Genomic DNA, 26,441 nt, shown 5'->3' on the forward strand with positions numbered 1-26,441 from the left:
GCTCACTCATTGGAAGAGTGTTCATGTGATTTGGCCAGACGAGACTCTGGGTAGCCATTAAGGAGGCCCCTGGCTTTGAAAACCCAGATGTTGGTGCTTCTCTCTTTGGTAACTATGTATGTATTGCTTTGGACAGACAGAAGCCCTGTCTGCTCATTTGTGTTATTTGCTGTGTTTATATAATTTCTGCCTGTAATTTCTGTTTGTGTTTTCTCAGAAGTTCAGGGTGCTGACTTTTTCCCCTGAACTAAGTGAATGATATACGTATGTTTAATTAAAGTGAGATTGTAAACCCCTTAAAGTTGCTTTCCTTTGAAAAGCAGATCAAAAAATTTGTGCTAGTAGCCCTCCTGTGTGCTGATGTTATTGGTCTTACACCTCCATGGCAGCTACTGGTAATACTGTTGTTACAGCACCTCAGAGTTGGAAGGGAGCTTGGAGGTAACCTATGCTAATACACCTATGAGCCAAAATTTCCTCAACACTCTGCCCTGCTTGAAAAGGACTATTGATGGGTAACTCACTACTTACCATGGTAGCCTGTTCCCATTTTTATTAGCTTTAATCATTAGGAATTTCCCCCCAAAATCTGCCTTTCTCCGATTTCTACACATTGATTTTAGTTAATACCTCTAAGACCAAACAAAACAAGTCTATTCCATCTAGAACATAACCCTTCAGTTGCTAATATGGTATCATCTAAGCAAAAATTCTGGCAGACAGGGCAAATTCATCTATGGGGAAGGGAAAGCAGTCTGACTTGGACAGGTGAACTCCTACTGGGAGAGGAGGTGGCCTATCCCCCTGAAGAGTCCTGGAGGTTTATGAGAATGGTGTCATGGTCATGAAATTCTTAGGAGTGGTTTCTGCTTCTGAATGAGAGAGTGGGGACAATTGTATTAAATAGACTTTGATAACCTCTGTGGGGAACAATTGTTCTTCTGGCTATTGGCTACTCTTGATACCTGGACCAAAGCCCTATTTACTCCTATTTACCCTAGTTACTCCTCTGATATTTCCTACCCCATAAGGTTGTTGTGAAGTAAGCACTTTGTAAAACCAAAAAGTTCTATATAGGTGTGGATGATTTGAAGGTAGCTATCATGTCATCCTAAGGCTTCTCTTTCAAAGACTAACCATTATTGGCTCCTTTAACCAATTCTTTTATGGTTTTGAGTTCCATGTCTTTGGATTGTTCTCCTGTGGAGATGGTCCAGCTAGTCAAAGGATTTAAAAAGTCATTAATAAACTCTTTTAGTTTAGTAAACTCCTCCTTCCCCTCCTTCTCTTCCTGCTCCTCCTCCTCCTCTCCTCTTCTTCATCTTCCTCAATGAGGGTAAACTGCCCCAACACATGGGAGTGGGCTCAACGGTGAGAGCCAAGCCCACAACTTGACTTCTCTATTAAGCTATAGAGAGATTAGTTACTGAGCCTAGAATGACTCAGTTTTATCGTGGAATGAGAATGAGTGTATTTATTTTACTTTTCTTAGGCTGCCCTGATTAGATGATCCAGTTTTTTGTTCTTACTGAATGAAAAGGTGGAAGGCAAGAATCAAAGTTTGACTAATTCCTTACACAGGTGCTCTCTCATCATTCTCTGAACATCTGGCATTTACATAGAACAAATGAACATTCTTTCTCTGGGAACAGTCACATTTTGCTTCTTTAATATCCAACAGCTCCCAAAATTTCCAATGATGTTAGTTTTGGGGTGGCGGGGGGAGACTTAATCTTTTTTGTGGAATATAAGATCCTTTAAGTGGTAACAATCAGGAATTGGTTATAGCCTATACATAGTCAATCAACGAATCAATGCACAAGCAGGCACTGTACTAAGTGCTAGAGATAAAGAAATAAAAGTGAAACAGTCCTTAACCTCCAAGTACTTATATTCTAGTAACTAAATATTCAGTGTTTTGCAACAAAAGGTGAGGAAACTCATTTACCCAACCAAACAGTGAACAGAAATTTCTCTAAAGAGTTTTATGGTTGTATTCATATAATTCTCATGCATGTCATGGGCAGACTGCCAAATATTTTACATATTCTGTGTCTGTTTTGAATTGCTTTTCTTTTTTCCCATTTCTTCCTAGTTAATTTTATTAAGATTCAGAAAAGGATATAATTTGGGTGGGTTTTGTTTCCTGCTATTTTATTGATGCCATTGTTTCAATTAATTTTAATTAACTTGAGTGGTTCATGCCCAATTCATTTTTCCATTCTTTTTTTGTTGACAAAGGTGTTAAGTGATACAACATTTCCCCAAAGTTCTGCTTTAGTTGTGTTCCAAAATTTAATAAGTTATCTTGTTGTTTTCTTAGTAAAAGTAATGTTTCTATAATTTCTTCTTTGACTTACAAATTCTTTAGGATTAAAATTTAGTCTCTGTTTGGATTAAAATTCTTTCTTCAAAGTACAGTTATTGATTATGTTTTTATTGGCTATTGTCAGTAAAGAATGTATTTAATATTTATGCTTTTCTGCATTTGTTTGAGTTTTTATGCCCTAGAACATGGTCAAATTTTGTGGTGTCATAAACAGCTGAGAAATATGTATACTTCTTTCCCATTTAGCAATTGTCAGGAATTTATCATAACTACTTCATGCTGGTATCTAATCATAGAGAGGCAGCTTGTTGTAGTTGATAGAGAGCAAATAAGTCTTGGTGTTGGGAAGATTTGGGTCCAAATGTTGCTTTTGTCAAATAATAGCTGTGTGTGCCTAAAAAAGTCACTTAGTGCAACTCTCTCAAACTATGATTTACTGAATTGCTAACTTGCACGGGTGAAAGGAGTTTCGCTTCTGTGAATCTGCCCTACTGTGATGATATTATAAGTCTGAGCCAAAAAGAGGAAAAAGAAAAGTCAAGCATATGGAAATTAAGTAAAACATTAAACATCATCTGCTTCTTGGTGTTTAGTCATAAGGTTGAATTTGAGAGTAACTTTGTCTAAACAGTGGAAGTCTCACTCCAGAGGAAGTTTTTTATGGAACCTATGATTAGCGTACTGTGTTTGAGTGGATGCACAAGCTATCTGCAGGATTATTCCTTCTTAAGCAGTAATTAAGTTCAAGTTTCATGTGAGAGCATATATAAAAAGCCATATGATCTATAGGGGAACTCATGCAGAAACTGAAGAGCTGTAGAAGCCAAGTTATCATTGGGAGATGGGAGCACAATTGTAGTATGAACATACAAAACATGCCAGTAAGCAAGGATGCTTAGGTGGAGTAGATAATTAAATCCTCCTTGAAGTATTAATTACCAGAAGGTCTACACCTTTAATACTATTCAGTGTTAGGTTCTTCAAAATGTTTCCATTTTATCTATTCCTCTTGAAATTTTCCATTTTATCTCTTTTTTGTTTATTTTAGGATTAAACATATTTTAAAAGCCAGTAACAAACATATTCTTCACAAACTTTAATGCAGTACAATCAGTAACTAATACATGTCAGGAAGTCAAAAGATACAGATTTACATGTAGATTTCATAACGACATGTTGAATGAGCAGATTTTAAAACTGCATATAGAGTTCATCAGTCTCATTAAAAAAAAAACCCAACTTGATGCATATTTTTCAGAAACATAATCATTCCTCGGAGGACACTTAGCTGAATGCCAGAAATTTTGCTATGCTGTCTCATAACTATGTTTCACCTAGTTATTTATTAATTCTATTATTTGATTTTTGATTATCTGCTCATTCAACATGTCATTATGAAATCTACATGTAAGTCTGTATCTTTTGACTTCCTGACATGTATTAGTTACTGATTGTACTGCATCAAAGTTTTGAAGAATATGTTTGTTACTGGCTTTTAAAATATGTTTACAATTAAAATTCTTTTTCCAATCTCAAAGAATTTTTTTGCCTTCCTACCTTGCCTTCTTCCCCACTGGGAGGTAGGGGAGAAAGAAATACAAAATCCTTTTAGTAAATAAGCATAGTCAAGCAAGACAAATCCCTCCATTGACTACTTCCAAATATTATATTTATAGATGTAATAGAAATAGATAAGATATTAATTTATCACCTCTCTATTGAGGTGGACAGTATTCTTCACCACCAGTTCTCTGGAATCATAATTGATGTCTTCCTTGATCAGAGGTCTTAAGTATTTCAGAATTGTTTGTTTTTATAATGTTGACATTATAGTATAAATTGTTTCCTAGTTCTACTTACTTCACACTGCATTAGTTCATACAAGTATTCCCAGGTTTTCCTGAAACTATATCTTCTTTTATTTCTTTATGGCACTATTAGATACCATTGCATTAAAATGACATAATTTTTTCAGCTATTCCCCAATAGGTGGACATTTCCTTAGTTACCATTTTTTGTCACTAAAAAAGAAGTTCTATTAATACGTTTATACATAAGGACTTTTCCCTCTTCTTTTTGATCACTTTTGAGCAGTTTAGTAATTTTTGGAACATAGTTCTAAATTGCTTTCCAGAATGGCAGACCAGTTCATAGCTCCATCAACAGTGCATCAATGTGCCTGTTTTCCTGCAGATGTTCCATCATTTGTCTTTTTCCCTTCTTTTTTGTCATTCTGATAGGTGTGAGATGGAACCTTAGGACTGTTTTAATTTACCCTTCTCTAATTATTAGTGATTTATACTTTCTGTTCATTATGACTAGAGAGTTTTAATTTCTTTTATTGAGAACTGCCTGTTCATATCCTTCCATCTTTTATTTATTGGGGAATGGTCTTTATTCTTATACATTTGAATCAGTCCTTTATGTATCTTAGGAATAAGTTTTTTTTTCAGAGAAACTTGCTGCAAAATTTTTTTCCCAAGTGAATGATTTCCCTTCTAGTTTTAGCTGCATTTTATTTGTGCAAAAACTTGATAATTTTATACAAAGTGAACTATTTTATCTTTTATGTTCTTCTCTATCCTTTGTTTGGCCGTGAATTCTTCCCCCATCTATAGACTTCAAGGGTAATTTCTCCCATGTTCCTCTAATTTGTTTATGATGTGACCTTTTGTATCTAAGTCATACGTCTGTTTGGAGCTCATCTTAGTATATGGTGTGAGTTCTTAGTTTAAACCCAATTTCTGCCAGGTCACTGTCTAGTTTTAGGGTTTTTTTTAAAAGCAGTTTTTGTCAAATGGTGGTAGACTCTTTATCAGACACTAGGTTATTGTGTTCATTTGCTTTTATAGATTGTATACTTAATATTTTTCATTAATCAGTGACTATTTTTTAACCCAAATTGTTCTGATGATTACTGCTTTGTAACTTGGTTTGAAATGTGATTCTGCTAGTCCCCCTTTCTTCATACTTTTAAAATTATTTTCCTTAAGATTCTTCTTGATGTTTTGTCTCTCTTGGTGAATTTCATTTTCATTTTTTCTAGTTCTATAAAATAATCAATGGGTAGTTTGATGGGTATGGCACTGAACAAGTACATAACTTTAGGCATTATCATCTTTATTGTCTCAACTTGTTATTGTTCAGTCATTCAGTTGTGTTTGACCCTTTGTGACCCCTGTGGGGTTTTCTTGGCAAAGATAATGGACAGTTTGCTATTTCCTTCTCTAGTAGATCATTTTAAGGAAGTGATCCAGATATCCCCAGATGAGGAAAGTGAGGCAAGCAAGAGGTGAAGTGACTTTCCCAAGGTCACACAGGTAATAAATGGTAGAGGTTGGATTTGAACTCAGGACTGTACTGACTCTAGGCCCAGTGTGCTATCCACTGTCTCACCTTACCCATGAGAAATTGATGTTCCTCCAATTATTTAGACATGTCTTTATTTCTATGCACAGTATTTTGCTTTTGTATTCTTATAGTTCCTTTATATTTCTTAGTAGGTAGACTCCCAAGTAATTTATACATTTTGTAGTTAAGTGAAACTTCTCTCTTATAATATGAAGAAATGCTATGTGAGTGTGTGTATCCTCTTACTTTGATGAAAGTTATTCTTTCAATTAATTTTAGTTAACTCTTTAGGATTCTCTAAGTACATATCATTATCTGTAAAAAGTGGTAATTTCTTTTATTTCTTGTCTGTGCTTATTCACTTAATTTCTTTTCTTGTCTTATTACCATAGATAACATTTCTAACCAGGGGGAGAGGGGGGGAGGGAAGGGGAAATATACAATTCTAACAATATATAGAAGTGGTGACAATAGACTTTGTTGGTTCACCTATGGACTTATTGGAATCGATTCTAGTTTATCGCCATTATTTATCATGCTAACTCTTGATTATAAATGTAAACTATTTAACATATTAAGCAAAGGTCAATTTATTCTAATGTTTTCTAGTGTGTGTGAATTTTAAAATGGGAATGGGTGATATATTTTGTTAAAAATTTGTATATGCTCATTGATACAGTTACATATTCTTGTTGTTTCTCATTTTCTTAATACTGAACCAATTCTATATTCCTGATATAAAACCACAGTAATAGTATGTAATCTATAAAACATGTTCCTGTAATTTTCTTGCTGATATTTTTACCTCAAGTCTAGAATATTGCAATAGCCTTCTGGTTAATGTCCCTGCCTAAAATCTGTACTCACTTCAGTCAATTCTTTATTCATCCTAAAGCACAGATCTCACCATGTCACCTTTCCCTTCCCCCCACTCAGCAAACTCTAGTGGTTTTCTGTCACTTCCAGGATGAAATATCAAATCATCTTCTTTTGAGTCTTCTAACACCTTGCTTTCCTCCATATACTCTGTGATCTAGTGACACTGGCCTCTTTGCTCATACTCAAAGAAGACATTTTCTTATGTGTATTTTCACCGACTGTCACTTTAATCTGGAACTCTCCCTGTCTCCAGCTCCACTGCCTGTCCTCTGGCATCCTTTAAGTTCCAGCTGTATACCCACCTTCTTCAAGAAGTAGTTCCCAATCTCCATTAATGCTAGTTCCTTTTTTCTGTTGATAATCTCCAACTTATCCCATATATATCTTGATTAGACATAGTTGTTTGCATGTTGTCTCCCCACTTAGACTGTGAGCTCCTTCAGTGCAGGGATTGTTTTTGTCTTCCTTTGTATCCTAAGCACTTGGCTTAGTGGCTGGCATATAATGAGCACTTAATAAATGCTTATCAGCTGACTGATTAGGGATATATGTATACATACACATATGTATAGGTGTGTATATCATTTTCTCTGTTTGGACTTGTAACCAGTTAATTATGTTGGTTGTCAATAGTTCCTTTAAGCAAAATCTTGTAAAGGTTCCAAGGAGAAATTCGGTTCTCATCTCACCTTTCCTACTAATCCATGCTGAAAGCATAGAATTCAGTCATACACAGCACATCTCATTCTGCCATTTGATCTCAAAAGAGCAAAGGTACAGGTGCTCAAAATAGTGGTATTTGCCAGATTGACTTAGTGATCAGCCAACAAGGATTTTATGAAAGTATTATCTATTGGGAAGAGCATAAAAAAGAGGAGAGTATATTTGCTAACAGCCTTAGACCCTTCTACCCAACTGACCCTAGGATAGACTTTTTTTTTCCTTCTAGCCTGTTTTCACACTCCTGGCCTTGACCCCAGAGCAGGCCACATGTGGCCTTGAGGCCACAATTTTCCTACCCCTGCCCTAGAGTCTGCCAGTAAGTGGGTATATTTCAGTAAGGATGAAGATGTATAGGGTTATATAGTCCATGTGCAGTGTTTCATAATGAAATACTTAACTAATTTTTCTTTCCTAACATATTGCCCATTGATAAGTTCACCACAAACTGCATACACACATAGCATCCATATACAGCTTAACAAGAGAGAGGCAGGGAAGTAGCAGAAATAGCAATGCTTTGGGGAGAGTAACTGCATCTCTTCAGGGAGTGCAAAGTCTACCACAGAATAGGATGCTCTTAATTTTTTGGCTCCAGATAAAGAAAAGAAATAAACTATGATGCTTAAATCCTTCTTCCTCCTTTGCAGTTCCCGGTAACTCTGTTGCTACAGTGACAGCAGATGCTTCAATACCTTCGTCACTGAATTCCAGGGAAGATGAGTGAAAAACACTTAATAGGTGGAAATCTTTGAGTACGGACAGTCCAGAAAAGTCAGCCTTATCCTCAAGAAAGGCATCAGACATTCCTAAACTGCAGAGAATGTGAACCATGTCATAAGACACCTCTATCTTAATTTTAGGGATGAACAATCGTTTGCTAAGAATTTCCATCAACTCCAGCACTTCTGGTTTCGTCCAAGTTATAAATGTTTCATAGGTAAGCTCTTTTTCCATCTGGAAGAAAAGAATTGAAAATTCCAAGATCAAGCTGCCTGCATAGCCCCATATGTTCATACTCTTTCCACTATGCAGCTAGAAAATAACTGCCTCCCCAGGGTCTGTTGCAATTTTGGTGTATTTGTCAAACATGCTTTACTGGATACTTCCCTTGCTTCCTTCCTTCCAACCTCTGGCCAATGCTTTCATCTCCCAAAATACAACCATCACTATCCTGTGGGACTATATTTAAATAGATATAACTACACAAGGGGAAGAGGAATTGAAGAAAGGCTTAAGGATTTTAAAGTTTTCTGTTGCTCTAAAGGAACTCTTGAAGGTGGGCAGGATAGCTAAGGAGAGATAACACTATTATTGTGTTACACACAGCAGGCACTTAGTAAATTGTTGTTGGAAACCACATACCTAGCACCCTACATATCTTCATATGCTATTGTACGATTTTGGCCTTACTTTCTCCCCCATTAGTTTGTGAGCTCCTTGAGAGCAGAGACTATTGTTATCTTTGTGTCCCCAGTACTTAAGCACAGTTCTTGAAATGTAGTAAGATCTTACTAAATTCTCGTTCAGTTGTTTTTCGTAGCTTATGTTTTTCAATATTAAAAAGAAAAGATCCAAAAGACAACATGGTGTAGTAAGTAGAAAGCCGTTCTTGGAGTTTGGATTTATTAGTTAAGTCCTATCTCTGACATGTACTCTCTGGACAAATGCCTTAACTTCTCAGTACCACAGGCAACTTTCTAACATTCTGCCTTGCAGACTACATGTTGATCTTCCCTGGTAGAGGAGTTTACCAGATGGTGGCTTTCTTTGTCAATGAAATAACAGATTCAATTGCCAAAATAATGGCGACAAAAGGGATCCTAGGATTAATATTTAGAGCAGGGAATTACCTCAGCGATAACATCATTTTACAGATGAGGCCAAGAAGGACCAGAAGGCTGAAGTGATTTTCCTCAGGTCTGATAAATACTTTACATTCTCTCCCTCTGTGATCTCAACTTGGCCTAAAAAATGGCAAATGAAAAAGCTACTGCTATTTCTGACACAGTGTTGAATTCATGTATATGGATGCTTTTCCAGATAATCTCTTAATTATGCCTTCTCTATAAAGGGAAATTATCTAGTTAATGCTTATTGTGTTCTTTGATAAATACAAGCATCGTTTTCTTTTGAATGCATGAAAGATAGATCTGCAGCAGCATCTTCGCCCCATTGTTCTCTCTGCCAGCCTGCCAGATGTATTCCACTTGTCAGAAATCACTGCCTGTGTTAACAAATGTCTAGAGAAAGGAGGTCTTCTTGGCAGACTGTTTAAAAGTGGACTTTCAGACCTAGAAATAGCTGATGATGCTTCTTCAGCCCCAGAAAGTTGTCTAGTTATAAGAGACTTCATATTCTCTCCCTTTAAAGTCATCCTGAAATGGCTAAGTCTGGTTTATCCTAAGGTCCCACTGGATAGGCCTTGAATCATTTCAGGTCTCCCTAAAAGCTTACTCCTGTTCATTTCTTCAAATGCTTATTGTTGCCAGAAATTTGTTTTGTGACAAGAGAAGACCATTTTCATTCCTTACGCAAAGGTCAAAGGAATAAAATAATGAAGTAAATCTGTACTTTTATTTGAACAGGATATAGTTAAAGTATCTTCATTCAACAGCTAGAATGGTCAACCTTGGATTTGTCTCTGGTTTTGATAGAAGGAAAAGAAGGTTTTACTTTTGAAATGTGGAGAAAGTTCTACATTGGTTGACAGAGTTTAGAAATAGGAAGCTAGAAGTTGAGGACGAGACTTTACACTTTTGCCAAAAGTCCAGCTTTACTTTCAAATAGTAAAGAAGAAATAGAAACAGTGCCTAAAGATAGATAACTGACTCCATGAGACCTGATACTTCATTTACAGCAGAAAGGCTAAGACCTTGAAATCCACAACTGAAAGAAAATATTGAAGATAAGGCTAAAACAGTTACCCTGTGAGAAGTCAGGGTTGGGGTGGTGGGGGTGGGGAGAGGGGCAGGGGGAAGAGAGGCAGGGGGAAGAGAGGCAGGGGGAAGAGAGGCAGGGGGAAGAGAGGCAGGGGGAAGAGAGGCAGGGGGAAGAGAGGCAGGGGGAAGAGAGGCAGGGGGAAGAGAGGCAGGGGGAAGAGAGGCAGGGGGAAGAGAGGCAGGGGGAAGAGAGGCAGGGGGAAGAGAGGCAGGGGGAAGAGAGGCAGGGGGAAGAGAGGCAGGGGGAAGAGAGGCAGGGGGAAGAGAGGCAGGGGGAAGAGAGGCAGGGGGAAGAGAGGCAGGGGGAAGAGAGGCAGGGGGAAGAGAGGCAGAGAAAGTATGTGTGTTTGTGTTATAAGTCATTGTGCCATCTATAACTGGTATTGCCTCTAAAGGGGAAGGGGAAAAGAAGCAAATAAACATTTATATAGCACTTACTACTTGCTGGGCATTCTGCTAAGTTCTTCATAAATATCTCATTTTATCTTCACAACAACCCTTCAAAACAACCCTTACTATGCCCATTTTACAGCTGAGGAGATAGGCAAAGTTTAGGTGACTTGCCCAGGGTCTCACATCTAATAAGTCTCTGAGTTGAAATTTGAACCTATGTTTTTGGGTACCTTCTGGGTTTCAGAAACCAGAAATTTTTCACAAGTGTCAGGCTAAATTTATGTTTCATAAATTCATAAAATGTTATATGTTTCTTTCTTTACCTCTGCCCCTACAGCTAATCTAAAGCTATTTCATCCCTAAGGATGATTCTCCTCCTTTCTTTTTTCTTTTGAAATGAATGTAATAATGTAATATCTTTCTTTTTGAGCAAATACATTCAATTTTTTTTTTCTAAATCCAACAATATTTTGAGTCTTGCAATAAAGAACAGTGCCTTACATCAGGAACTGAGTTGGTATTAAAAAAAAAACATTAACTACACCCCTTGCCTTTTGAAAGATCAACATGAGAGAATGGATATCATATCCACTTTCTGTTTTTACAATTCTACAATAAAAAAGAGCAATTGGAATAAGCAAGTATAAGAATGCCAAGTTGTCATTGTATCCATCGAGGCTTACCTTTTGGCCATCATCAACAGGAAGCACTAAGATAATATTCCAATCCATTCCTTTATATGTACATATACAAACATTAGCACCTAGCTCTTCTATATAGAATCCCAGAAACATCTCTTGATTCACCATAATCTGTGACATTCTGTGCCCTTGCTTAAAAGAAACAAATGAACATTTGATCAAAGCCAGAATATGGAAAGGAACAAGTAAAAAGCAAAAATAGCTTATTAAAAATGTCTGAAGTTTTAAATTTAAATTTAATTAATTTAAAAGTCATTTATCTTCTCAAATAAAGACACATTGCAGTTGCTTTCAATGTATTCCCTCATGACAGTTCTAGGTTATCTTTAAATCCCTTCCTTCACCCTCCTTGTCCAGCCTACCTTTCTGAATCTTTGACTTCTAAGGACTCTCTTAATTGGCACAGGATCAGTCCTCCATTTTAAGTTAAAGTTGATGGCATTCACAAAGATCAATAGGGTAAGTGGATTAACTGTATTCTCAGGTACAGCCTCTAAAATTTTACCTTTAAGAAATTTAGAAAATATGTTTCATTCCTAGATATACATCTGTTGATAAACTTTGGCATGACATATATAAAAGATCCTAGACTGAGCACCAAATACTTTGTTTCTAAGTTAATTTGATATCTGAATGAAAGAGCCAGACTTCCCTATCTTACCCAGACTAGAAATGCTACAGCTTCTCATGATCAGCATGGAATCTTTAACTTTCTCTATTTTTCCAACCTGGATGGATTCACCTCACCTTAGGCAACCTGGTGGCCCTCTATTACTGGGGGCTTGCCTTACTGGTGTAAACTTAGAATGGATACGTGATTTCTTTTTAGCTCTATTGCAGTTCAAAATTCATGAGATTAAGATATCCACCAGCTTCAGACTTCCCAGCAACAGGGACTGCAGGCATGTGCCAACATACCCAGCTCTGAACATTTAAATTTGAAGAAAAAAAAATCTTCATTGTCATAAAATACTTTCATGTATAATAACAGTAACCCACATTTATACAACACTTAAATATATAATCCATTTTATATCTATTATCTCATTAGATCCACACAAACCTGTCAGGTAGGTGCTGTTATTTTCCCTATTTAATACAAGGGAAAACTGAGCCTGATTAAAAAAAAAAAAAGGGCTTTCCCAGGGTCATATAGTTATTAAGTATCTGAGGCAGAATTTGAATTCAAGTCTTCCTGACTACAAGTTCAACATTCTATCCACCGCATCACCCAATGATACTGTATTAGAAAGCAGAGATTTTTATTGGATATAGTTCCTACTATCTTAAATCAAAAGAGATATAGAAAGATGCATAATATATGCAAATAAAATAAAATGCATACTTCAGTGTTTTAACAATCTGTGTTCCCTCCATGGACACAGACTAATTTTCCCTTAAACTTAAGTGGCTTTAAAAAACAAATTGTATCTTAGTTGGCAAACTTCTGAGATGAGTTTCTCAGAACTTAGTTATATTGGCCCTTGGATAACAGACAGCCAGACTCCCTGGACCCGAACTCCAACCACTGTCAGCTTAGCAGGGCTGGCTACATGTTGTGTTACTTCCAAGAACTCAGGGTAACATCTCTATTCCATGGTGCGACATTAGATTGAGACCTTAGTCCTCCATCATCTATTGGGGCAGGTAGATGGTAAAGTGGATAAAAAATTGGGCCAGGAGTCAAGAAGACCTTTGTTCAAATCCAGCCTCAGACACTTGTGATGTATGACCCCAGGCAAATTATAGCTTCTGCCTCCATTTCCTCAACTGTAGAATGGGAATCGTAATAACATTTACCTCACAGGGTTGCCACGAAGACCAAATGAGATAATAATTGGAAAACTTATCACAGTGCCTGGCAAAGAGTAAGAGCTTAAGATATGTTTGTTTCCTTCCCATCAATAAATACAGAAAAGATATACAAATGTGCAATATGATAAACCAATAATATGCTGGACACAACCAGAGGTAACTTGGATCTGACTTACCAAGAACAAACTCTGAAGCATTAAGTGACAAAAAACTGGTAGGAGAATGTAGGTTGTTCCCAGTACGGGCAAACAGGGTAAACAAAGTATAGAAAGTGGGAAAGGGATGATCGTATACGAATACCTCAGCATCAGCCTGTCTGGAATGGAGGACATGACATGGATATCAGTGATTGAAGAGATTGCTATGGTAAAACAGGGTAGGAAAATTTGGTGGAGCTTCTAGAAGTACCCTAGAAGCTTACAGGCATCGCTGTATTTGATCACTGGTGCCAGAAGCCACCAGACAGTTGTGATGTGGGTGAAAAATGTAAGACCACCCAAGGACAGAAGGTGCAATGAGATATTTGGGTTCTCTGTAATAACAACTTCCTAAGAATTATAGCTCTCTGAAGATGGAATGGGTCACTTCATGGGGTAGGGTGCTACCTCTTACTACATGCCTTCAAGAAAAGCTTAGATGACCCCTTGTCAGATCTGTCATGGAAGAGATCCTTGGTGAAGTGCAGATAGGACTAGAAAGCCCCTGAGGTTTTGCAGTTCTGTGAAGTGTAGCAACTGCTATGGATATTCCTGAAAAAGATTACTGACATAGCCAACATGAAAAGATAAATTTTGACCTTTGGTGTTCTCTGCTACCCAAGCATTTATGTGTTTCCTCATAGCCTCTGCATTTTCAGAAAAGCAAAGATCTTCCAGTACCGAACTGTAGAATTTTTCACAGGATTCTTTAAAGGACTGGAAGAGGGCGGGGAAAAAAAAAAAGGTCAGAGACATTGACCCATTTCTAAGAAGGAACAAAAAAACAATATTTAGGAATATATATTTTTTATTCTGAATATCTTAACAGAAATACACACACAGAAATTCCCAATGAACAAAATCACTTCTTAACCATATGTTCATAGCCTATTTAAAAAGAAGTCTCCTGGGGAGAAGTTATATTCCATTTTACTTTTCCCATACAATGTTCATTCAAATTACATTTTAATGCCACATAGTATCTAAGCAGAAGCAGCAAGGCATAGTGGAGAGAGGGTTGATCTAATCTAAGACTTAGATCTCATTTTCTTCATCAAATATCAGTTTTCATTTCCATTCCTCATTACCATTTTATGACTAAGTAGAAACACATGACTTACTGGGAGGAAATTTAGAGCATTTTCTCCAAAGACTCTGTTGGTAGTTTCAAGCATGTATGAAGTGATTGGTTCGTTCATTTCAGTGAGAAGTGACTGGAAACCCAGATTGATGTCTCCATCTCTGTCTAAAGAAAGTAACTGAGAAAAGGGGGCAGGGAGAAGAGGACATTAACTTTTTCACTTGGTCTCTGACAAATAAGAAAATAAAAACCTTTTTAGTGAAAGCTTCATGCAATCTTTGCTTAACTATGGAGAAAACTGGTTAATTGTAAATTGACTATATATGCATATCCTAGGAGGGGGATATTTTACCCAAAGGGGAAAAGAAATCCAGCAAAGCCAAACATATGAAAGAACAATGTCATTCTGGAGGACACAAAAATACACAGAAATGAAACATAAGTAGCTCTATCACCAAAGCCAAGGGTCGCCTCTAGACTCAGACTTCAATTAGAATTGTCCCACAGAAACAAAATAACAGAGGTAGGGGCTGGCCCATTTGCTTGAGAAATTTGGCGACAGACAGAAGAAGATAGTAGCTTGAAGTAGCTTGGCCAAGTCAAGTGAAGGCATTTTCAGAATGAGAGAGACCTGAGCATATTTGTAAGAAGAAAGGGAAAGCTGTTTATTTTGAAGGTCAAAAGTGATTTAAAAAAAGCCTAGATATCATATTTCAAGAAATTATCAAGGAAAATCACTCTGATATGCTAAAACCAAAAGGTAAAATAGAAATTGAAAGAATCTACTGAGCACCAACTAAAAGACATCCCAAAATGAAAACTTCCGGGAATATCATAGACAAATTCCAGGGCTTCCAGGTCAAGGACAAAATATTGCAAGCAGCCAGAAAGAAACAATTCAAATTTCCTGGAGTCGCAGTTAGGGTCACACAAGATTTAGCAGCTTCCACAACAAAGGATCAGAGGGCTAGGGTTTGGAATGTGATATTCCAGAAGACAAAGGATATAGAATTACAACCAAGTATCATGTACCCAACAAAACTGATTGTAATCCTTCAGGAGAAAACTGACATTCAATGAAATACAGGACTTTCAAGTGTTCCTAATGAAAAGACCAAAGTTGAATAGAAAATTTGATTTTCAAATACAAGACTCAAGAGAAGCATAAAAAGGCAAACATGAAAAATAACTCATAAGGAACTCAAGAATTGTGAAAAATGTCAACAGCTTGATAAAAAAGACACAAAAAAATACTGAAGAAAATAACACCTTAAAAAACAAAATAAGCCAAATGCAAAAAGAGGCACAACAGTCTAGGGGAGAGATGAACTTCTTAAAGAGCAGAATTGGAACTTAAAATTTTAAAAAATGAATGTCAAAATTGTTTTTACATGGGGTAGCTAGATGGTGTGGTGAGTAGAGCACTGGCTCTGGAGTCTGAGAACCCAAGTTCAAATCTGACCTCAGACACTTGACACTTACTAGCTGTGTCACCTTGGGCAAGTCACTTAACCCCAACTGTCCTGCCTTCCCCCCTCAAAAAATTGTTTTTACATGTAATTGGAAAAAGATTAAATGAAGGGATAAAAAGGAGTCTTTTTTTGTTCTAAGAGTCTATGACTGGAGAAGGGAAAAAAAGAGCCAACAGGAAAGATGGTCAAATTCATCTGCATTAGATTGTTATAAAAATATGTACATGGAACTGACCAAAGCTTGAATTATTAGAATAGAGATCCATTTAATGGTGAAGAACTTGAATATCAAAGAGTACCTAAATTTACCCTGTCAAGTTACAAAGGCTGCCATTAAATATTTAAACAAAGTTTAAATTCATGCTCAATATATTTGTATAAGTTTATAGAAAAGCAGGAATTTGGAGGATTACCAGTCTTTTGTCATGAAAATCTGGGTTCCATTTCCAGGTTGTTACTTATCTGAATACAAGAAAGTCATTTCACTGCTTGCCCACAGTACAGGAAAGTGAGGTCCAGTCATTTTACTGCTGAATGTTTCCTTAACTGGGAAACCCTGCCTGGCATTACTATGTTACAACAAAATATACATGTGAACAAAAAATAAGTATGAACACTTAAAAGTGGGTCTGTGTGCACCTAAAATTTTCTCTTGCCACTGCAGATCTTTGACTTATAATGCTAAATTAGTTCAAGTCCAAAATGCCATTGCATTGACTCCTTGACGTCTGGTGTCTGATGGGCTAGATGACTTCTTTCTCTTAGGCTATGCCAAAGGATCCTGAACTCTGGGAGGTTCAACACCAAGCTGGGAAGGCTTGAAGGACAGACTGCTGGTGCAGGTGTGCCTGAAGGCCCGCCTAACTAAATATGGAAACAACTATCATCAGATTTGTTCTTTGATTCACCTTCTTTAGGATTATTTAGTCTCCATTTAGGTTTGAATCCTTTCTTCAAATGCATTTACTGGTTTTAATTTTGTGTTGTAGTCAGTAAAGTGTGTGCTTACTATGTTTTTTTGCATTTGTTGATGTATTTTTTACATCACAACATCTAGTCAACTTTTATAAAGATGCTTTTAGAAAAGGCAATTTTTATGAAGACCCACAGTCTTTGCACAGACAAAAATCAATGCAGTTAGAATTAGAAAGGAAAGTTAATTGGCACTTACAAAAATAAAGGTAGGGAGAGTTACCAGATACCATCAAATATATACATAAAGAAGTCTGTGCGAGATGTAAGAATTTTAAAAGAACTTAGAATTTTATTTTTAAGATGTTCACGAAGAAAATTATATAAGATTAGCAGACCCCTGAAAGATAGGAGGGAGATGTTATTCAAGACTGGCTGAGAATCTTTGTAAAGTCAAGTGTGAGAGAGAAGTGGAGCAGGCCATCCCACTGAAACCTTCCTGAGATGTAGCCCAGCAGAACAGCCATTCTGCAACTCCAGGTCTAGAGTCTCAAACATGGTTATGAGCCCATAGTATAAATTTCCTTCTGAAATTCAAAGATTCTATCAATATGTATTTGAAAGGGGTTGGGAGGAAGCCCCATTCTGGTTCGGCAAAGTACAAGAAGTAACTTGCATATTGGTCTGGAGTAACTATAGTTGGATAGTTTATTTTTTTTTGTCCGACCCCCATAAGAGACCCAGAGAATTTTGAAAAGGATAAAACTTTTCAATATTTTTAAAGTTCACAAAATGAAATTTTTAAAATGCCACCAATCCAGAGTCTAGTTTTTTTTTTTTTTTAACTGTGGGAGAGCCAGGGATAACTTAGCAGCCACTGACAGTTTATTTGGAAGGAAGTAGACTGGCTCTTTCCTTCCTTTGTGATTTACATACTTACTTGTTCTATTTGGGCTGCAGTGTCATTCTTTGCTCCCAAGAGAACCATGGCCAGGGCAAATGAAATGCTTGGTGGAGAAAACAACAGATTTTCTATTTTTTCTTTGCAAAGCTTTTTCAGAAGGGCAATGGCAAGCATGTTGTTTGCCTCAGTGAAAGAATCCATGGTGGAACCTTGATCAGAAAGATGCGAAATAAACACAAGGCTTAGGAACAAAATACCTTGCACATACTGGAAGCTCAATACACATTCATTTTCAAACTATTTCCCTCTGCAGTTAGTATTTCCCAACCTTCAGCCTATAGAAAATGCATATATCTTAACTAGGAAGAAATTTTTTCCCTGGTGGACTGCCAAGCATTGTAGTGACTCAAGGGGATTTGCTTAAAGTACAATGGGCTCATACAGGCAGGAGAGGTCACCTTCATTCAAATTTTGCTTTTGCCATTTACTACCTGTGGGACCTTGGCGAAGTAGCATATCCTCTCTTGGCCGCAGTTTTCTCATCTCTAAAATGAAAGGCCTAAGCTAGATGACTTCTAAGGTCTTTTCGGGTTATAGATCTGTCTAACAACGTTGCTAGCAACTGCCGTAGGGGTGAAAAACCAACAACAAGACCACACAGAAGAGCTGCTAACACAGGTCCTTTGATCTTCTTTTCTAAGGAAAGCAACTTTAAGGGGTTAACAATCTTATTTTAATTAAACATACATGTACCATTCACTTAGTTCAGGGGAAAAAGCCAGCACCCTGAACTTCAGAGAAAACACAAACAGATAAACAGAGCAAAATAACACAAATAGGCAGACAGGCTTCTATCTGTCTATCCAAGCAATATGTAAAGAATTACCAGAGAGAGAAGCACCAACACCTGGGTTTTCAATGCTGGGGGGCTCCAAGGGCTATCCAGAGTCTCAGCTGGTCAAATCACATGACACTCTTCCAGTGAGTGAGCCCCAAAACAAAATGCCAACCTCGGAACACATCTCAGGGCCCTGGGGCACTTGATTACCTCAGTGCTGAGAAGCACTCAAAAACAAAAGACAAAGAGGTCCCACTTTACCTGCCCCATTCAAATAAAGGCATGATTTATTAAAGGCACTTGACAGCTTTAGCATTCCAAAAGAAAAGAAGAGCGGAAAAAGTCCCACCCTAATTACCGTAACAATCTGTGATCCTGTGATTCATGTCCTATGCCATATTGTAGAACAGGGCTGTCCAAAGTTCAGCCCACAGTGCAGCCCTCCTGTGTTTCCTATGGGCATGGAAATTGACACAAATGTTCATTCGTGTTGATTTCTGTGCTTGTGGTGGACATAGGCAGGTTGTATGGGTGCGAATGGCCCATGCTTTAGATAGCCCTGTTCTAGAAGTATGGGGACAGCTCATTTTGCTCATACCTCCACATGCATAGGAAAGAAGACGCATTGTAGTTTGCATGTGCAAAAAAACCCAACCACAACAGCTTGGAGTAGGGGTGGCAGAGTGGAAAAAAGGAAGGAGAAACTTTCTAGGGTGGTAATCATGAAGAATGAGAGCCAGCTATGAAAGCAAGCAGCTGTTGGTTATCATAGCTGTAAGACCAAGAACTGAGAAATGGGGATATAGACTCAGAAAAAGTGCCAGAGCAAGTGAGAAAACAAGGCCCAGAGAGGAGGAAGACCGCTAACCCTAGGACATATCCTAGGATAACGTGCAACAGGGACTTGACTAGCTGGTCCCATAAGCTTTGTGAATGAAACCATTTTTAACATGCATCTGTATAAACCTCTATTATATTCTGCATTTTAGATGGATGTTTCCAATGGAACCAAGGACCCCTAGTGGAGGAAATCAGCCCAATTCAGATGTTTCTCGGGTAGGAAAGAAATAAGGCATAGAACAGTTAAAAAGACTTCAAGGTTGGACCTGGTCTTAGTAAGTGAGAGACTTGAGATTCTGAGCCACAGTTTACGTAAGGCAATTATTTTCCATATAGAGGGCATAGAGTGACCAAATATCAAATCAAAATGATAAAACTCCTTAGGTTATGCAAGCATCCTCCCCATCTCAATATATTTCAAATATACACATGGATTTATTTCTTATTCGCTTGATTTAGAAGTCCTAGTTAGCTTTGAATGCACCTAGGCTTTGGAGACTACATAACATTAAGAAGTTGTTTGCTGAAATAGTCTTTCTAGTAGAAATGCTTCAGAATCTTTTTCTGCTTTGGGCCCTTTCCTATCTTCTTTTTGTCTTCAGTCTTAGAAATAATCAGCAGACAGGCATTACACTATCCACAAGTGGTGAGGCTCAATCTGATTCTCACAGAACTGCTGACATTTTCCCCCCAACGCTGAAGTGGAACTAGAAAAGTAGAGTCTATGTAGGTCATCCTTGGTTTCAGGATTTTCCAAGAAGAGTACACCCAAGAAAGTATAGAATTCCTAAGCAAAATAGAACAGCCTACCCCTTCCTCACCCATCCCATGGAATAATGGAAAGAATGCCTGGATTTGAAGACAGAGGACCTGGGTTCAAAACTCAGTGCTGATCCTTATTACCTAAGTGCCTTTGGGCAAGTTATTAGTAAAGACTTTAGCTTTGGGGGTTGATGTTCAATCATGATCCCATTTAGGGTTTTTGTGGCAAAAATACTGGAATGGTTTGCCATTTCCTTCTCCAGCTCATTTTACAGATGAGGAAACTGAGGCAAACAGGGTTTAGTAAGTGTCTGAGGCCAAATTTGTACTCTAGAGGCATGAATCTTCATGACTTGAGTCCTGCCACTAAACCACCTAGCTACCTTATAGGCCATTGTAACTCATCTCTGAAATGAAGGCATTGAACAAGATAGAGAAGCCTAACCTCCAAATGGTCTAATGTTCTTTCTGAGCTTCATGGCTAGGCTGTGTCATAACTGAGACCTCCCCAAATACCTTCAGTTTGCTATATGCATGTAACCATGAAGTCTTACTTACTTGGAAAGTTTCACCCCTGTTCTTTTCTGTTTCACTGGGAAACCGTTTTCACTGAGGCAGGTGAGAAGGTCTTTTTAAAATAGTCAGGAGTAGGTGTGGCAGGTGAAAAGTATCACTAGTTAGAGGTCATCTAATTCACCTCATTTTACTGATGAGGAAGTTAAGAGCCATAGAGGTTAATTAAGGTCATAGAGTAAAAAGCTGAGTTTAGATGGGGCCACTGTCTCCAAAACCAATTCTATTTACACAATGTATAGGTTTCTTTTGTTTTCTTGGATGTGAGACGGTGGAAGAGAAGGTAGCAGCACACAAAGATAAAGACGGGGTGATAGAAGCTCCTCTGTACCATTAAGTCAGGTGGCTTTTTGTCTTCGATGCTGCTGCCCTTCATAGGCATTTAGCTCATAGTGGGTCTGGGATTGAGATATGCTGGTGAATTAGAGAGAAAGGTGGCCTCTAAATACTAGCAGCTCTGTTTCACACCTTGGATCAAAACTAAACTCCTTTGTCATTCAGAGAACTTCACAATGTGCCAGCAAGTTGTCTTTCCCATTTTATTATTCATTACTTTTCTTCACCTACTCTACAAGCAAGCCATATTAACATTCTTCCTGTTCCTCATATACACCACTCTATCTCCTAATCTGCATGTCTTTGCACCAACTATCTCTCATGTCTAAAATGTCATCACCTCTGCTGCTTAAAATCTCCAATTTCCTATGATTCTCAATTGCTACCTTTTCTATAAGGGGCTTTTCCTGATTTCCCTCTCCCCAGTGCTAGTGCATTTTCCCTCAAAAATTATCTTGCATCTACTTTGTATTTACCTATATATTAATATATGTCTCTCATAAGATCCTTAAGGACAAGGACATTTAAAATTTTGATAAAGTTCCCTAATTCCATATTTTGTATTTTTCACACCATATTATGCCAGATAGGAGAAATTTATGACCATGCAATGTTGCTCTAACTTCCCTTTTGAAGCTTTCCAAATTTCCAGCTTCTAAATGCTCTCTCATTCCCTTTCCTAAAATATTAAAACAAAACAAAAAACCTTGTGGCTTTTCATTTCAATATGTTTTGCTTAAGAAGTCTATATTGTCTTTATTGATGTCTTTTATTTTCATATCATGTGCATTTCCAAATATATATCTTCCTTGTCATATCTTCAGCAAATCATCTCTTGTGGCAAAGATTAAAAAAGAAAGAAGAAAAACATGGTTCAGAAAGATAAGGAACCAACACATTGACCATGCATGACAATATATGCAACATCCTATACTCATTCACGCAATACTGGAGAGAAGAAAGGAAGGCAGATTTTCTCACATTCTTCCTGGCACTGTTTGCTCTTTGTAGTCATAAAACATTCAGTTTAATTCCCTTTTGTTCTATTTATGTTGTTATTATTCTCTATACTGCTTTTTTTAGTTCTGCTTGCTTCCCTTTATAGCAGTTCCTTCTGAAGATTTCTCAGGTTTTTTTGAATTCTTCATGTCTGAGACTTCTTATGGCATAATAAGATTCTATTACAAATGGAACATACAAAGATGTCTTTAGACATTCCAAAATCAATGGGCACATACTCTTTTTCAAGTTCCATGCTACCTTTAAAAAAAGTGCTCCTATGAATTTTTTGGTGTAGGGACATTTCTTTCTCTGTCTTCCATTGGGTTACATACTGGGTCAAAAACATGGACGTGGTAGTCACTTGCTTGGTATAATTCCAAATCACACTTTTTAGAATGGTTAAACCACTTCACCGATCCACCAACCAAGCGCTAATGTGAATCCCTGCCCCCAGCCCCTCCATTACTGATGATTTCCATTTTTTGTCACACCTGTCAGTTTATTGGGTATAAGATGAAACGTCAACATTGCTTTGATTTGCATTTGTCTTATTAGTGATTTGGAGCAATCTTTCATATCATCGCCAATAGTTTGTATGTCTTTTGGGAATTGTAATTTAATCCCTCCATCTTTTGTCATTAATGATTAGATTTAACTTCCATACTGCTATTTAGGCTTTCATCTTCAGTGCCTTCAGTTTTTGGACTATTCTATTTCACTCTTTTCCTGATTTCTCACGACTATGTAGTAATAGTGGGTTACTTGAGTTGATATTCTTTTACATTTGAAGGTCTTTCTCTTTTGGAGGAAAGATAATTAGCTCTGTTTTGGACATGTGGAATCTGGGATGCCTATGAGACATCCAGTTTGAGATGTCCAAAAGGCAGTTGGTGATGTGGGGAATGGAGCTCAAAAAGAGTCAGGCTGACTTTGTTGATCTGGGGCTCATTCGTGTAGAGATGATAATTTAATCCTTAGGAGCTTGAGAGAAAATTTAGAACAAGAAGAAAAGAGGTTCCGGGAAGGAACATTGGGAGATGTGTTCTTTTCAAAGTCATCACTATTTGCTTCTGCCAAACTTTCTTCCACTTAGGCATTTCTGTATCTAAAATCTATTACCCCCTCTCAAAACCTCAACTTCCTTGGGGAGATACTCTATCATATATTCAATACTTTTTTCTACTTTGTGTTGTTTTGATCCTGAGTCAAGGCCTTTAAGTTCTCACCTAATTTAATTGCTAATCTTGTTTTGAAAGTTTTATTTCTCTTGAGAACAACTTTTCAGTTTCTTGACATTCTCTGGGGAGTTTGTACAATTTTTTTTTTCTTCAAGCAATTTTGGTTTCCTTTCATTTTGTTCTAACTTTTTAACATTTTTAGTCATTTTTTCCTTCAGGTTTTTTCTAGCCTCTTTTTTGTTTTATCCCCAGTGATCCTTGATTACCCTCAGGCTTTTCCCTTGAATTTTTCCTCTTTTATCCTTTATCTGGTATTCCCAGGTGCTTATCTCTGGTATCTCTCAAGCAATTAGTCAAATAATTAGTCAAATAATTAGATCAAATAATCAATTGATAAGCATTTGTTAAGAGCCTGTCATATTTAAGACAGGGCAGCTAGGTGGTAAGATGGGCAGAGCACTAGACTTGGAATCAGGAAGACTCATCTTCATGAACTCAAATCTGACCTCTGACACTTACTACCTGAGTGACCTTGGGCAAGTCACTTAACCCTGTTTGCCTCAGTCCTTGTCTGTAAACTGAGCTGGAGAAGGAAATGGCAAACCATTCCCATTATCTTTACCCAGAAAACCCCACTAGAGGTCAGGAGAAGTTGGACACAACTGAAAGGACTCAACAACAATGGTAAGACACTGTTCTAGGCACTAAAGACAGAAATGAACTAGTACCTGCCCACAATGAACTTATGCCTATTAGCAGAAGACAACAAATAGAAATATAAATTTAGAATGTAAAAATAATATAATGTAAATATAATATAAAATACAAATATAATGTAGAATATAAATGTAGAATGTAAAATATAGAATGGCAATCATAAAACAGTATTTTAAGGTCTGCAAAACATGTTGTATATTTGATTTCATCTGATCCTCACAACGCCCAGGTGAGTGAGATAGTATTATTATCCCCATTTTACAGATGAAGAAACTGAGGATGCAAGTGGAAAGGGATATACTCAGGATCACTTAGCTGATAAATACCTGAGGCAGGAATTGAATTCAAGTCATCCTAACTTGAAGTGACTCCAGGTCCACCTTTTAAACCCCTACACAAAATAAATAGAAGGTAAATTTTTTTAGGGGGAGCCAATTGGGGTTAAATGACTTGCCCAGGGTCACCCAGCCGGTAAATGTCTGAGGCTGGAGTTGAACTTAGGTCCTCCTGACTCCAAGCTCTATCCACTGTACCACCTAGCTGCCTCATAAAAGGTAATTTGGGGAGGGGTACACTAGGAACTGTGAGAATCAGCAAAAACCTCATGTAAGAGAGGAGTTTGAGCCAATTGACAAAGGAAACTAAGGATTTTAAAAGGTGAGGAGGGAGGGTATTTTAGGAGATAGAATGTCATTTGTGAAGAATAGCGAGAATGCTAGTTTGGCTGGGTTTTAGAGTGTGTGAAAGAGGAATATAGAATGTTGTAAGCCTGAGAAGTTAGGTTGGAGACAAATTGTGAAAGGCTTAAGTCCTGAAGACAGGGGTTTTGACTTGACCCAGAGGTAATAAGAAGCCTCTATAGTTTGAGTATAGTAAGTATATGTTTGATATAGTCAAGTCTGTGCTTTTGGGAAATTTATTTCTTCAATTGTATGAGGAAGAAATTGGTAAGGAGAGAGACTTGAAACCAATTAGGATGCTATTGCAATAGTTTCGGGAAGAGGTGATGAAGGCCTAAACTATGATGCTGGCTGTGTCAATGGAGAGGAGGGAATGAATGAGAGAGACTCCATGGAGATAGAATCTATATGACAACTACTGATTGCATATGTGGGGTAAGGAGGGATGCAGAGTCAAGAATGAATGTGAGGCTATATTGGGGTGAAATACTGGGGTATCTTCAATAGGAGAAATAAGAGGGTTGCATTTGGGAGAAAAATTAATGAATTCAAGCTGGACTTAAGATACTTTTAGGACACAAGTGATATTATTTCATGGTATTTTTGTCTTAGGAAGTGCTTCTTCTTATCTAGTGGCTACAGCTTGAGTCACTCTGTATCTGGTTCATTATCTCTTTCTGAGGTTTTTGGCTTGGAGAGATTTGTGGAAAACAACTATACCAACTTGCCAGTCATGTGGCTCAGCATTAGTTAATTTCATTTCAATTTCTCAGGGAAATTATCTTACTCCCAACTTTGTATTTGATATGCAAGCAACTGATCCCAACATGTATTTACAGTATCCCTACTATTCCACAGTGTGAAATACATAAAGATGTAAAAGACCTCCCTCATCATGGAGCTCACAGCCTGGTAGGGGAGAGAAGTATACATAAATGACTGTAATATAATAAAGAAGTAGAAAGTATCATGAAAGTCCAGAAGGAGAGAGGAGATGACTCTGAGCTGGCAGAACCGGAGGAAGCAACATTTGAGCCAACTAGTATTCCCAGGAAAATTTAGAAGGGACAGGAATGGGTTGAAGGGATAAGAAAAGCATTCCAGGGATAAAAAGTTGCATTAGGAAAGATACGTAGCTGGTGACCACATTGCATGTTCAGGACAAAAATTAGTAGATTAAATAATTTTAGCACTGAAACTATTTGACATTAGCTAATCTCACTCCTTTCTATAGACAAAGAGGCTGAGGACCATTAACTGTAAATGACTCATCCACTGTCACATGGTAGAGTCCAATGTTCCATATAGAATCTTTGTGCCTTTACTGAAATTTGTACAGACATACCTCAATATTTTTCTAAAGTTAAAAGGGATGTTTAAAACTCACATGGCACAGCAACATGGGATAATGGACAGAGAGCCAAGACTGAAGTCATGAAGGCTGACTTCAAGTACTATTTCTGACATATTGATTGTGTGACCTTGGACAAGTTGCTTAATCATTCGATGTTCTAGACTGTCCTGTAGAAATATAAGTCACAGAGAGAGTATCCACCTTCATTGGTAGCAGGAGTTTTCTTCTACCAATGAAATCATGGGTCCAGTCCTTATCTATAAGATTTTTAAAGGATAGCTTCTAAAAGCAACTATCTCTGTTTTAGATTTGGTCTGATTCAGTATGAAATTAAATTATCTTTCTCTCCTTAGGTAAATATTGGAAAGCTTAAATCATTCTTATTCAAACTTAAGTTATGTGAAGGCTGCTATGTCCATTTAGTACATTTTATTGTTTTTGTCAATCACTCCTAGATAGGACTTA

General features: G+C 37.4%; 1 protein-coding gene across 1 annotated transcript; it reads right to left on the bottom strand.

Moving 5' to 3' along the window:
* Positions 1-7,822: 7,822 nt before the first annotated feature.
* LOC118834558 (serpin B6-like) lies at positions 7,823-17,897 on the bottom strand. The gene is made up of 6 exons (XM_036742010.1): positions 17,733-17,897; positions 14,449-14,586; positions 13,927-14,044; positions 11,691-11,820; positions 11,298-11,451; positions 7,823-8,236 (listed from the first exon to the last, which is right to left on the bottom strand). Exons 1-6 carry the CDS (start codon positions 17,895-17,897, stop codon positions 7,823-7,825), a joined length of 1,119 nt encoding a protein of 372 aa, XP_036597905.1.
* Between the last annotated feature and the right edge of the window lie 8,544 nt (positions 17,898-26,441).

Source organism: Trichosurus vulpecula, chromosome 1 (genome assembly GCF_011100635.1).
Source record: "Trichosurus vulpecula isolate mTriVul1 chromosome 1, mTriVul1.pri, whole genome shotgun sequence".
NCBI lineage: Eukaryota > Metazoa > Chordata > Mammalia > Diprotodontia > Phalangeridae > Trichosurus > Trichosurus vulpecula.

Bases quoted from the DNA above. Each gene is read 5' to 3' on its own strand.
- LOC118834558 (XM_036742010.1), bottom strand. From the start codon at position 17,897: ATGGATTCTTTCACTGAGGCAAACAACATGCTTGCCATTGCCCTTCTG. The intron at 11,821-13,926 runs GTCAAAATTTAT...AATTTCTTAAAG, and splicing joins GGTAGCAGAGAACACCAAAG to GTAAAATTTTAGAGGCTGTA. The intron at 11,452-11,690 runs AAGATTCAGAAA...ATTTGTTTCTTT, and splicing joins AAGAGAGTCCTTAGAAGTCA to TAAGCAAGGGCACAGAATGT.